Consider the following 13,686-nt stretch of genomic DNA (forward strand, 5'->3'; position numbering starts at 1 on the left):
GTCATTGAGAGGGAAATGTAGGAGGATAGACCCTTTGTCAACAGGAGTTTTGTACTGGAATGGGCATGGGCTGTGTAATTGAAGTTATGGTAGACATGTATCACATTATCAATGGAGAAAACTGACCCCTGGTTGAGCAGTAATTCTAACTGCTTCCTCCCATTCTCATAAACTTGGCATATGTCTCTTTGTGGCTTAGCAGGCCAGCTTATAGAATACACACAACCTAAATTGTCCTCCCAAGGTTTCATCTTGTTAAAGAAAACTTGCTTATTAATTCAGAGTCCCTGCGTCTAAATTCGGCATTAAAACAGAATTTTTACCCCCTTGGCAGTTGGTGAGGCAAATATACACTGCAATAACCATTATTTTTAGGGTCATTCTCTGCTGGACTGAAAGAGACTCCTTTTGCAATTATAGCGTCCACTGTCAGATTAGTGTGTAAGTACCTTTACATAAAACATTGGCTCAGCCATTTCTAACTTGATGCCCTCTAAGTGGGTTGGGATTTCTGGTTACTATGAAATAATTGTTAGTAAGGCTCCTCACAGCGCAATCCTTTCTATTTACTGAGAAGCAAATCCCTCTTTGTGCTGCATAGATATTGAGAAATGTGAAGATCTCATTTTTATTGTAATGCTGTTGATGGTCCAATTTTCATTTGTACCATCTAAAATTGCTGTCTGGTGTGACAGTTGTGTCAGTTCCTCTAAAGCAGTGAGCTAAATAAATGCTGGTTAGTTAAAAAAACACCAAACCATTATTATCCCATAGTTGGGAGTAGCTTTGGTTAGGAGAATTAAGTAAAGTGAGAACTCCAAAGCCAGAAATAAGAGGTCCAGTTATCAGAGAGGTTCTTAGTAAAACTACTAATAGTATTTTCTTAGTAGAATAAATTATGCAAAATAGAAACCACCTGTATTTATGCATAATTCACATGGATTAAAGAATTCCTAGTTTTGTTACTAACACAGAATATACTCAGAATATTCTTTGGAAATGGAGGAACTCATGGCCGTGTGATTTAGCCCTGCCTGGGCTATAGGAAACTCAAATATTTAGTAATAAATCAACACTATAGACCCTGGTATGCTATGCCTGAAAAGCTAGGTCCAGCTTCCTGACTTTTTAATGGCTGGATGTCCCTGTTGCTACATAGAAAGCTGCTTCCTCCCCTCCCCTTTTGAATATTCATCTTCTTTCAGATACGAGTCAAAAGAGGACTATGACACCCCTGGCCTGCAGCTGTCAGGCCTAACTCATGTGCTTGCCTCCTTTTCCCCTCAAGTGCAACTGGGAATCAATAGTGCATGACAACGCCCTTTGATTTACATTCTTGCTGGCAGAAAGAAAGGTCAAAGGCCAAGTTCTTCGTTTTCATAGAAAACTAATTAGATGACTCCATCGACACTGAATCAATAAAACTGATCAGGTGATTACACAGAGGGAGCCATTAAAATCCCTGTGACCTTTGATCCTGAGCCCCTAACCTGAGAAGGAAGAGGCTTGGTTACATTCCCTAGTGCCTTGGAGGGCAACATCTGCAAAGTAAAGATGGACTGGTCTGAAGGGAGGAAACATGGCCTGTCATGGGCTCATATGCTACTGCCCTCTTCTATCTCTATTGGTGAAATCATCTACAGGAATGCTGCCATAGGCTACTGGAAAACTATAATAGATCATGGAGGTAAAAAAGAGCAGAGAGTCTAATCAATCATTTGATTCTACGAACACTGACTCTAAACAACCATTCAGTATGTTCTTCATGTACTTGAAGTTTCCGGTCATCCATTTATCATTGTTCCCCAAATCAGATCTCATGTAGCAATCAACAAATGTTTGGCAATCATTGGCCTTCAGTGTTTGACTACTTTAAAACTGAATTATTGCTTTTTAAAAACCTATAGTTCTTGCCCTAGCTGTACTGCATATTGTGTATTTCTGAAACTGGTGCAAAAAATACGTGCAGGTAGTCCTGGACATACGAACTGTTCATTCAGTGACCATTGGAACTTACAATAGCACTGAAAAAAGTGACTTGGGACCATTTTTCACACACAACCATTTTAGCATCCCCATGGTCACGTGATCAAAATTCGGACACTTGGCAACTGGCGTGTATTTACGAATGCCTGGGGTCATGTGATCACCTTTTTGTGACCCTCTGACAAGTAAAGTCAATGGGGAAGCCAGATTCACTTAACGTGTTACTAACTTAACAACTGTAGTGAGTCAATAATTGTGGCAAGAAAGGTTATAAAATGGTGCAAAACTCACTTATCAACAGAAATGTGGGGCTCAATTGTGTTCGTAAGTCAAGGACTACCTGTACTGTGTATAAGCAGTATCAATGACCAGCTGTTAGCAGTATATATAATCTTATGCTATTTTTCTTGTATATTTAAGATAGGGAATTTGCTCTCTCATTTCTTGTCCCAGAACCAATATATCCCATGTACAAATTATCCCTGATTGTGCAATGAGCTAGAAATGAGGTGTAAATATTTGCCAGCTCAAGATTCTCATTTCACACAAAAGCCCTTTAATAATTTCATGGTGGTTTTTTTTTTAAACTGTTGCCTGATGCCTAGACTTCATACTAGTGTCTTCCCACTACCTATCGCCATTCCCCTTCTTCAAAAGCACAAGGCAGGAGCTGAAAGAAGAAGTCTGCTTACAGGAACATGAATAGTAAAAGAGTAGTAGTTCCTTTTCTCATAGTCTCTCCTACTGAAGAACTAAGGAAATAGATAAGCTAAGTATTTGTAAAAAAAAAATACTCTGAATGTAAATATGTTTGAGAATGAAGCAAATATCTATGCAGAAACTGCCGTTTTGTATTTAAAGAGGCTTTAGGAGGAGGAGGCAATACACCCAGTAAGAGCTACTGCAGCTGGCAAGGCCATGCCCACAACCCTGCAGCACATAAGAGCCAGGTTCCTTTCCCCCAAACTTTATTCATGTGGCACATTTACAGCAAGGATGGGAGTAACGAGCCAATGAAGAGGTCAGGTTGGGTTCAGCTGGAACATCCACACACCATGCATTATTATTGGGAAGGCCCAGTGCCTGTATCAGCTCACAGCCCGATTGCTGTAGGAGCAGAGCCCTCTTGATGCGGCTCCCAAGTTGATGGCAGCTGGAGCCTATGCCCCTGGGGGACCATTCAGCAAGGGCCAGGGAAGGATATTCTGTCAGGAAAATACTGAGCTAGAGAAGAAGAAGTAGGTTGTTCTTCCTCCTCCTATACTGATGCAGGGCATTGGGAACTGGAGGGAAGAGTAGGCCATATCTCTCAGGCAACACACTGGTTTCAGCCATAGTGAAAAGGGAAGTCCGATTGTAAAGGGAAAAGAACAGAGATTTCAATCCTTATGCAGATTGCTACAGTGTACTGAGCTGGGAATACAACTCCTTGGCTGGACAAGCAGTACTGGGCATGTCCACTGCCCGCAATGGACTGCATACTACATCATGTGCAAGCACAAAAAAAAACCCACTTAAATAGGGCCCCTGACATACTGAGGATGCACCAACGCGAGATCTGGATGCAAGAAGTGCTGCACATCGGATGAGCATCAACCAGGATGCTCTAGCATGTAATAGCCCCTGCTGAATGAAATCCCAGGGATATAGGTGGCTTTCAGTGGGCATGGAATACAGGCACTTCACCTTGAGCAGAAAGAGCCGAGCTTCCTTAATCACATACAGGAGGAACCAGGGATGGGGCTTAGTGTTTATTTAAATCAGGAAGGGAACGAGCAGAAGGCTGCTGAAGAAAGGGGACTGTCTGGATGCTGCTCAGTCAATATTTAGCTGACACGCAGGAGACACAGTAACAGATTCACACAGAAGAGGGGCTTGACCGCAGCTCTTGAGATAGTGTACTCAAAATAAAAGAGGGCAAGTGCCCAGAACATAGCACCACGGTCTTGCTACAGGCGCAATTGTGAGCAGAGAAAGAGAGAAAGAGAGAGAAAGACGCCAAGGGGAATCAGAAGCCAACAAAAGGGAAAACAATCTACGTCTCTAACCATGTGGAGCAAGCGCCCTAGGGGGCTGCAGGCTGGACCAGGCCGGGCAGGCAGCTGCCCCTAGAGAGGGAGTCACTTCAGGCCTACACAGAGAATCCAGTTCCATATATACAGCCTCTACTGGCAGAACAGCAAAACTGACGGAGTCGTGGGGTTGCTCGTTCCTCTGTCCTCTTTCTGTTATTCGAATGCTCCAGCCCATCGCACCCATGTAGCAGGAGCCGGCCGCATGCAGCCCTGTCCGGCCGGCCCCAGAAATCAAAAGGGCTTGGAGGTCTGCTTGAAGATGAACCCTCTGTGAGCCAGTGTCTTCATGATGTTGGCAATGTTCTTGCAGTCATCTAAGATCCAGAGAAGAAAACACAAAAGAACAAATTTCATTTGTGGGTTAAGGAAAAAAAAACCAGGCATGTCTGCAGCAATCTAAGTGTAGTGGGAGAGGCATGCAAAATGCTTCACTGAGAAAAGTATGTTCCTAACATGCCACAACGCACGACCTTACCTGTAAAATTACTCAAGCCTGTATGAGCATCTTGCCATTTAAACATGAGTATTACGATTACTGATATCCTGCCTTTTGCCCAGACATCACAATAGAAAGCAATAATTGAAACAATTGAAAAGAATAACTAGCAATTACTATGATTCAGCACTTATACAAAGCATGCAATGAAGCAGGGCAAATTCTAAACGAATTGAACAGTGCACATTTTGTCTAGCACGAGGGAAAATAGAGGAAGTATGAAAATATTAAAAAAATGGCAGCTATGAAATCTTCACTACAATGTACGTGAACCATCTTGGCCTCTCATTTCCTTGCTCTTTCCTCCATCCAATCAACATTTTATTTTATTACAGGGGAAGAAATTTTAAGCACATGAGAGAAAGGCAGTTGGCAGTTTAAAAATAGAGAAAATAAATGTATTGGCAAAGGTATTGTCCTTGATTTTCGCTTAATTATGCTACTAATATTGGGAGCGGGAATCTGACATTTAAAAAACACTTGGTATCCATTTTTCTTTCAGAAGCCCTGAATTCAGCTACAGTATAACATTTTGGGATAATACATTTTAAAATCTATATACTACTAAAACTGTTTGTAATTTCAACGGGGTGAAACAGGACAACACAGGACAACAATTTTGAATCAACATACTTCTAACAGCCTAGCCTAAGAAGAATGCATCCAATATCTGGGAAACATTACTCCCACAGGATTCAAATTTGGCAAAGTTGTGAGACCACTTCAGCACTGCTGCGCCACTGTGCCCCGCCACGCGTCTCATGAACATCATTGCCAATGCTCCCCACAACTCCGCCCAAGGAAAGTCAATGGGGAAGCTGGCAGTCAGAAATTGCTCCTACTCCCACTGCCTATTTGCCCACCCATGATCATTCTGTTTCTCTGTTTAGCTAAGGAAATATTTCTGAAACGATGGCTCAGTGGCTCGCAGGTTGTCTAGTGAGGATATAAAACTGCCTCAGTGAAATTATACAGAATCTTCACAAATGTCTTATATCAAACTTTGATATTAGCAGAAAAATATTGACTCAGAATATTTAGGGCAGAGATGGAGAACAGTTTTTGCATTGAGTGCCAGTCTTTTGCGATTAACAAAACATAATCTAGTCCAAAAAAAACACTACAGTATTGTCTTTTCTGGCCTACCAGTCTTTTGAATGTCAAAATTCTCTTTCGCTCTGAAAGAGCAGCTGAGAACTATCAGATGAATCTGGCAAGTTAGTAACTTTGCAGTTTCATACATAAATACTTCAGAATGACCTTATAGTGAGACACCCTTTTGTGGCAGGGAATACTGTTCATCCATCTGACCATCGGCTGTGACTGAAAACTCCAACAACATCCATTTTTCCTCCATCTCTTTTGGGAGTAAGAATTTAGGAGGAGATAAGTATTTTTGCCCCCTTGTCTTCAACAGTATTCACAAGTGCTTGCAGCAATTCTTCAGCTATACCATAGACTGTAGGCACCAGTAAACAAAAGGACCCATTCCTCTTCTTATCCCAAAATGGAACGTCTGCTGGTTTATTATTTATTTTTATTTTAATTCCATTTATATCCCGCCCTTCTCCGAAGACTCAGGGCGGCTTACAAGCTTAGCAGTAGCCTTCATTCTATGTATATGCCTGCTTATTAGGGCTTTCACACACACCACAGCGGCATTATTACAAAGTCAGCTTAATTGCCCCCAACAATCTGGGTCCTCATTTTACCTACCTCGGAAGGATGGAAGGCTGAGTCAACCTTGAGCCTGGTGGGATGCGAACCTGCACTAATTACAGGCAGCTGGTGTTACTTAAGGAGGCATTAGCCCACTGCTCCACCAAGGTTTGTTGCCTTCTTCTATTGGAGATTATTTACTTAAGGCTAGAAGCATGGGAATAGATCTTATGTTGCTGGAATCTCAATTTTAAATATATTTCAGCTCTTGACAAGTAGAAGAGCCACTGCTTTAAACTAGGGTCACCTCTTGTAGTACCTCTTGTTCCGGGTTCAGTTCAAATGAAACTAAATTCCTTTTCAAATTTAGCAAAAAATAATTCTGATCTAATTCCCAATTAAAACAAAAATTGACACACCAGACCTTGGATTAGTTGTATATGTGACTTGCTAGACAGATGCAAGGTGAGGGTACAACACAGAGCAGCTGGTATAAGGTGGGTATACTCTGCAATAGCAGTATCTTGAAGGAAGTCTTGTAAGACTAGCATCAGAATGACACAAATGGAGCTAGCAATGCCAGAAACAACTGTCTTATTCAGGTCATGTTCTATCTAAACACTTCAGATTCCACGCTCAGTAAAATTCTTGGTAACTTCTAAGTAATTTCTCTTTTTAAAATGTTCAGATTATATAATTTATATAAGTTAGAACAAATACAAACTGGTGACAGAGTGAAAGAACTATCAAGGACAAAGATGTCATTTTCAACTCAGAAATGCTACAAATACAAAATGCCTCAGATCCTTTTCCTTATAAAAGTGAACAATTAGAGCTAGAAACGTGATTTAAAATGGAGATTTAAGATTTTGTAGATCTTAAATTATGAATTACGTCACAAACGAAGAGCTAAACCAGTTTGAGACAATAACCATAAATATCTGCGTTAAGCATACACAAGTCCAGAACTTTATTGCAGGCCCTACTAACTGCTTTCCTCACCCTTAACAGTGGAAGAATAGTAGCGGTTACAGCAAAAAAAATTAGGGCAGAAATACGGACAGATACAGCAAACCATTCCCTTCTGAACTAACAAGGAAACAAGACTTGAGCTGATTTGTGTTACCTGGACTAAACGCAAGCAGAGTTTGCTAAAATAGAAGCAAGGCTTAAATTGATTCTTGGTGTCTATATTTCATGTTGAAAATTGGCTTGTAAATCCATGTTTTGATCTATGGTGGCCGTCTCCTTAAGAAAAAGCAAGAGTAAATGTGTAATTTCTCCCTTGACAGCACACAGTGGCGAGGCGATCCTTCTTCCCGCTCCCCTCCGACTTGGGACAGCTCCGCTGCCTCCCATCAGCACTCTTTCTTTCTCGCCCCACGCCTTGATGTCTCCATTTCATTAGTGTGCGCCCATTCATCACGCTGTTACCGTAAGGGTGACTTTGCCCACTTGCATGTGGCAGGCAGGGCCTGGATGACATGGGGTGGCGCTGCCACTCTAAAGGGGGAACGCAGTAGAACACACACACATACACACACACCTCCTAGTAAATGGATGTTGTGGCAGAGGGACAGCTGCATCATTACTGATGTGTAAATGATAAAGCAGTGCCTCTACATCCATCTCTTAACTGTAAATCCAGGGAGTGCTTTATAATCAAGCGGCAGCGATAATAATGTGAAATTAGGTCTCTCTATCAAAGGGGGGAGGCCTTTTAATCACGGCTTAAAGGGTGCAAGCGCTGTTTATCATAATTGAACTGTATCCAGGCTAATTGTGGCCATATTTCACTGTCTAGGAGACAGGCACACTGTCTGAAGAATGAACACCAGGGGCCGAATGGAGCAGGAAACTGCTGTCCAACCAATGTTGCCCCCAAAGTGATGGCACTTCACTATTCAGGGAGGAAATCAACAGATATTCAGAACATCTCCATCACTTTCCTTCTGATTAACCTATATAGTGCTGGCAGCACAGCAGAGAAGCATCAGCAAAGGAAACTGTAACTTTGACCGACAGAATTTTGCAAATGCATACAATTAAACAGTTCTTATGACTACCACCACCATCATTTTGTATCAAAAAACTAGAAAGTAAAAATATATATACAATTATGCAGAATCTGCATTCTGTGTTTAATCTGAGGACAAGGGCGAAAGAGAATTATTATAATAATTATAGGAATAGAGAGATATTACATAATGAGTACACCTTGGCCAGTTTAGCCCAGAATATTATGTAGAAGACCCAAGCATTATAACAATGGTAGTACGGCAAAGTGATCTTCAGGAATGAGCAGTTCGAAATGCTAATGTTAGCATAATGTTTTTGTCACAAATATCCTATCTATCTTAGCCAGAGATTTGGTGATAGCTAAACCCACAAATCTCAATCAATTAGATATTGCCAAAAAAAGTGAAAATAGAAGGGATTCCTCTTCTCTAGGGAGAAACTTATTTGACTGGGAAGACTAACTGGTCTTACATCTTAGCTGTACTTCTGCACAGCAGAGCCTAAACAGTTTCCAAGCAGAGCACAATCGTTTAGCAAATGTGTTAAATGATTGTTTCTCAATCAGAGACTCATAAGCAAATGTAATACATTTTAAGTGCCACTTAGATAATATGGTTCCAGTGGTCTCACTTTGAGAACAGTCCATAAATGAAATGGTTAGCTTGTGAAGATTATACAGATAAAGCAACTTTCTTCCTCCTATCACCTTCCCCTCCCCCTTTGGCTGAGAATTGGGACTAAGAATCCTGATGCGATATTTGCAGCCTCAACACCTACGGATGGCTGTAAGTGAAGGAAGACGACAATAATATAATCACATTATATAGCTTTTAATTATTGTAAGTGTCAAGCCCTGGTAGCAGTAAGTCTATATGAGAATCAACTGAGATAATAAATAGATCCCATGTATATACATATATAAATTTAACACTACGTTTTCATAGCCAAAAGTTATCAACCTAAAGTATATCATCTCACACTACTGCATATTTCCATTACAATTTCCAATCTAAGCACATTCATTCATCACGTTTGTTGTTCTTTGTTAATATTAAATGATAGCTTATACGTGTGAATCGGTCATCATATATCTGTAACTATGGTGATAATTTTTAATCCCCCATCTCTTCAGACGTAAATATATTAAGAAAAGCAATCCTCACATAAACTGAGCTTGAGAGGGCACAAATTAACAAGCAGTAGCATAATTTCATGAAACTATTCTGTGTCAGACAAGATAACAGATTGCATAAGGCAGTTTTTCCTCATGGTCTGTATAGCAATACCCAGCCTAAGACAGTTCCCTCAGACCATTCCTCGAGAGATCAAGGAGTTGGGGCCAGAAATATCACCTTCTCAGTGCAGCTACCTCCCTCTCCAAGGTCAGATTAGCTCCCACTTGCCTATCCTTTCGAAAATGGTAAAAAAACCTTTCTCCCTTACAGAGATTTTGGAGAGAAAGAAGTTTAATCGGGGAGCAGCAACTGAAATAATTTAGGTGTGTCATATATCATTTTAATGCTTTCTCAATGTAAGCCACCAGGACTCTTGACATACATGTTTCTGTAATAAATAAATAATCTATTATCCAATCGATCTAGTGTGGGAAGGTGACAGTGGACGGGACAAAGCTTCTCCAAATACTAGACATGCTGCACCCGTCCCATTGTCCCTCATTTTTTTCTTTCTCCTTTTCAGCTATTCATTCACTGAAATGAATAAACATTTTCTTTAAAATCTTTGATTTTCCCATGAGATGGAGCAATTGTCAGGAAAGCTAAATGTTGAAGCTAAAGGCGTACTGTCTTTTTTTTCTTCTTTTTTTTGGGGGGGAGGGAGGGAGGGGAAATACCCTAGTGTAAAGAAAGGAAAACTGAAACAAGAACAATCAAACTCAAACAGCTAAGCCTCCCAATATTTTATGATCCTCCATTTTAAAGCCTGGCTGTATCAAGTTGTCTTGAACCACCTGGTCATATGGCTCTGGAAACATGCCATTACAAAGCTTGCTTGCCACAAGTCATTTAGCAAGACTGATTTCAAATCAGCATGAAGGTAAACACGCTTATTACAATTATCCGTGTACAAAAAAATCAACAACAGTCGAACAACTTTCTAATATGCAATTACAGCCGCTTATTGATTTTACAATGTAATCCGCTCCGATTGATTTAATAACACAATTATAGGCTGGCTCTCGGGATATTAGTGCAGGAGATTTTCATAAACTCCAAAGCAAAAAACTAAGCGGCTTTTAAAACAACACCGTCAGATAGCTGTTTGGGGAATTATTAGCCATATGAAATCTCCTAAATCTCCTCGTTGTTACCTTGAAAAAGGATTTTCTGTTACAAAAACGGCAACTGAGAATAAGAAACAATTGATGATAGACCATTGGAGGCTTTACCACCCTTGATAAGCTTCAACAATGGGCCCAGATGGCACAATGAGATCTGCTTTTCAAACGCTGGGAAAGGAACTCATTCATGTTCACATATGCGCATATGCATATAGAGAATAGGCATGCTACCTTTAGACTTATTAGTATGATAGTATGACAGAAGAGCACATAAACTTCCTAGCTAGCCAAAACTTTTTAACTGTTAAGCCATGCAATTTCTGTTCAGTTCGGCAATTGCCAGATTACCCATTTGTTTCCAATTTGCTCTTCAGGTGTAATGTTCAACCCAATCTGAATGACATTACATTCTATTGTTCATGCTCAACTTCTACACTGGGGGTTCCTGACCTTCCCTTATTTTTTCCTCTTGAATTATTCTGGCTGTTCCTAAAATACATCCCTTGATTACTGCACTGCAACATTTTGAAATGGATACAATTAATTCTCTAAAAGCGGTCCAGTCTCTTTGTTGAACTGGATTGTACTGCTGTTCCTTCTTGATTTCAATGTTCTCAAAGACTCACAGACTGCCAAACAATGAGTGTAGCATCCATGGAATATAGTCCCTCTCAAAAGAAAGAAATCATGCATAAAATTGCTACTGTTTAGGCCCTTACAGAAGCATTATGCATCCTGGTACTTGAGTGCCCAGGTAATTGCAGACACTTTGTTATAGGCCTTTTGTTGTATGTTGTAAGAAACAAATTTAATTCTGTATGCATGCTGGAAATATAGCACATCAATGCAGGTAGTCCTCACTTTCTGACCTCAGCTGGGACCAGCAACTCCATTGCTAAATGAAATGTCACATGACCATATCCAACTTCAGTTCATCAGTTCCAGCTGTGGTCACTACAGGTCATTAAGCATGACATCACATGACACCAAGTTGCTAATTCCTGCCAGCTACCCCATTGACTTTGCTTGTTGGAAGCCAGCTGTGAAAACTGCAAATGACCATCATATACTATGGGCTGCTATGGCCGATGAAAATGCACACCAGCTGCCAAGCACCCAAATTGGAATAATATAATTGTGGGGATGCTACATCAGTTGCAACTTCAAGGACTGGCCATAAGTCTCTTTTTTCAGCACCATTGTAACTTCAGTTGCTGAATGAATGCTTGGTAAGCAAGGACTACAGTGATACCTTGGTACTCAACTGCTTTGAAACTCATCAAATTTGGTACTCAATGTATTTTGATGTTTGTCCCAGTATTTGCTGTCTGTTTGGTACTCAATGCACAAGCTAGAACTTATCAGTATTGCCTATCTTTTGACTCACTACATTATTTCTTATGGGAAAAGTTTGTTTGGTACTCATTGTTTTTGGTACTCATTGTGCCTCTCAGAACCAATTAAAGGGGAGTACCAAGTTAGCATTGTACTATATTTGAAATAAAATAAAAACATGAGGAAATATACAAAATAGAATGAAACTCAAACTAATCCAACTCAGGCTATATCTTCTCTCAAGAAATATTCTGAGGCAGCCAATTGTGGAATTGCCAGCATCTACTCACAACAGCTTTCTCCAATAGTGGAATTGGAGATGTTAATATTAGTTCCACTGGCCAGAGACGGTTGTTGAACTTGATTGCGGTTGCACAAGGCAAAAGGAGGTTGGACTAGATTTATTTATGGAATTTGTAGGCCATCCCTATCTGTTGTAAATGTAGGGTGGGGTGACCATAAGGTATAATATCAAAAGATTAAACCCAAAACATAAAGTCTAGGGGAAAAACAAAACTAAAAATGCCATACAGAGTGTCCCTCACTCTACCGCAGTCAATTCAGCTGGATCTGTACAAGCATTTACCGACACAATGGAATCTCCTGAGATCTGTTCAGTCCCATAAAGACGCAGGCTGGTACATCCCCCTCCTTCCTCCCCCTCCCACCAACTCAAACTAAAGTGTACCACATGTTCAGATCAACCGATAAACCTACCTTTCTTAGTCTTGCCCATGGGCAAAGAATAGTTCCTAAACACACAATATGCACGTGCTTCATTCTTGGCCTCCGATGTATTTGCCAGCTTTATGGGCCCATTTTTCTTGTCAAGCTGACAGCACTGCTAAGTGGATTTCTCTGTGATATGCGGACAGATTATCACATTACCCAATGTCCAACACAAACATATTACTTTATATTCAATAGCTCTAATGAATATAAACTGCTTTTTCTTTTTTTGGGAGGGGAAGGAAACTGGTGGGAGGGGGCAATCTATAGATTTTTAATGAGGGCTGCTATTTACACGCTCCTCTTTAAAACAGGTTTGGGTGCAGCCCCTGGCTGAAAAATCAATGCTGTTATTGTTGGAATATTGTATATTGATATTGTAATAATAAGGCACAATTGATTTAGGGGTGTGTATGGATGGGGTCAACCCAGGGTTACTTTGGCTGCAGAGTGGCTCTACTTCTCCAAATGGACCATTTATTTTAGGTGGCCCATCTTCCTTTTCAGACCCAGTGAATAGACTATCTCCGTCCTTATACTCCAACAACCACACATTCAACAAAAGAAGCATGTCCAGAGTACTATAACAATGAACATGTCAATCAGGGGTGTCAAACTGGCGGCCCTCGGGCCAGATGCATCACACACAGGCCCTGCCCAACCCGGCTTCGCAAAGGCAAAAAATGTTGCAATACATCATGATTTGTCACATGACGTGATCGAGTTTGACACCCATGATATAAATAGTCAAGAAGGCAGGCACAGTCTCATCAGAAAGAAACAAGCAGATGAAGTCAACCTCACATGTAAGGAGTACATTCCTGGGGTATTTTTGAGAAGTTTGGGAGGGGGGCGCCCTTTCCTTAATTTGTATTGAAAAACAGTTGTTCCTAAGCTTCATCAGAATCCTAAGACCATTTTCCACACTGGCTAACAATGAATACTACAAAGGAGAATCCAAAACAGTAGAAGGGACTCCCATTCATTTATTTGTTTCCATTCCTGAGATGCGGGATATTAAATATCTTTACATGCAGAAGAGGCGTTCATTCTACAATGGATAGACAATAGTTAAAATGATGATGATT

The 13,686-nt window shown here is 40.6% G+C and overlaps 1 protein-coding gene across 1 annotated transcript in view; it reads right to left on the reverse strand.

Moving 5' to 3' along the window:
* Positions 1–3,724: 3,724 nt before the first annotated feature.
* ERI3 (ERI1 exoribonuclease family member 3) overlaps positions 3,725–13,686 on the reverse strand; it is a 249,715-nt gene continuing 239,753 nt past the window's right edge. The window contains exon 8 of the mRNA XM_081322277.1: positions 3,725–4,375. Within this exon, the coding sequence (XP_081178403.1) occupies positions 4,293–4,375 (83 nt within the window). The 3' untranslated portion in view covers positions 3,725–4,292. The remainder of the gene's footprint in view (positions 4,376–13,686) is intronic.

This window comes from Vipera berus (assembly GCF_964194415.1).
Source record: "Vipera berus genome assembly, chromosome: 3".
Taxonomy (NCBI): domain Eukaryota; kingdom Metazoa; phylum Chordata; class Lepidosauria; order Squamata; family Viperidae; genus Vipera; species Vipera berus.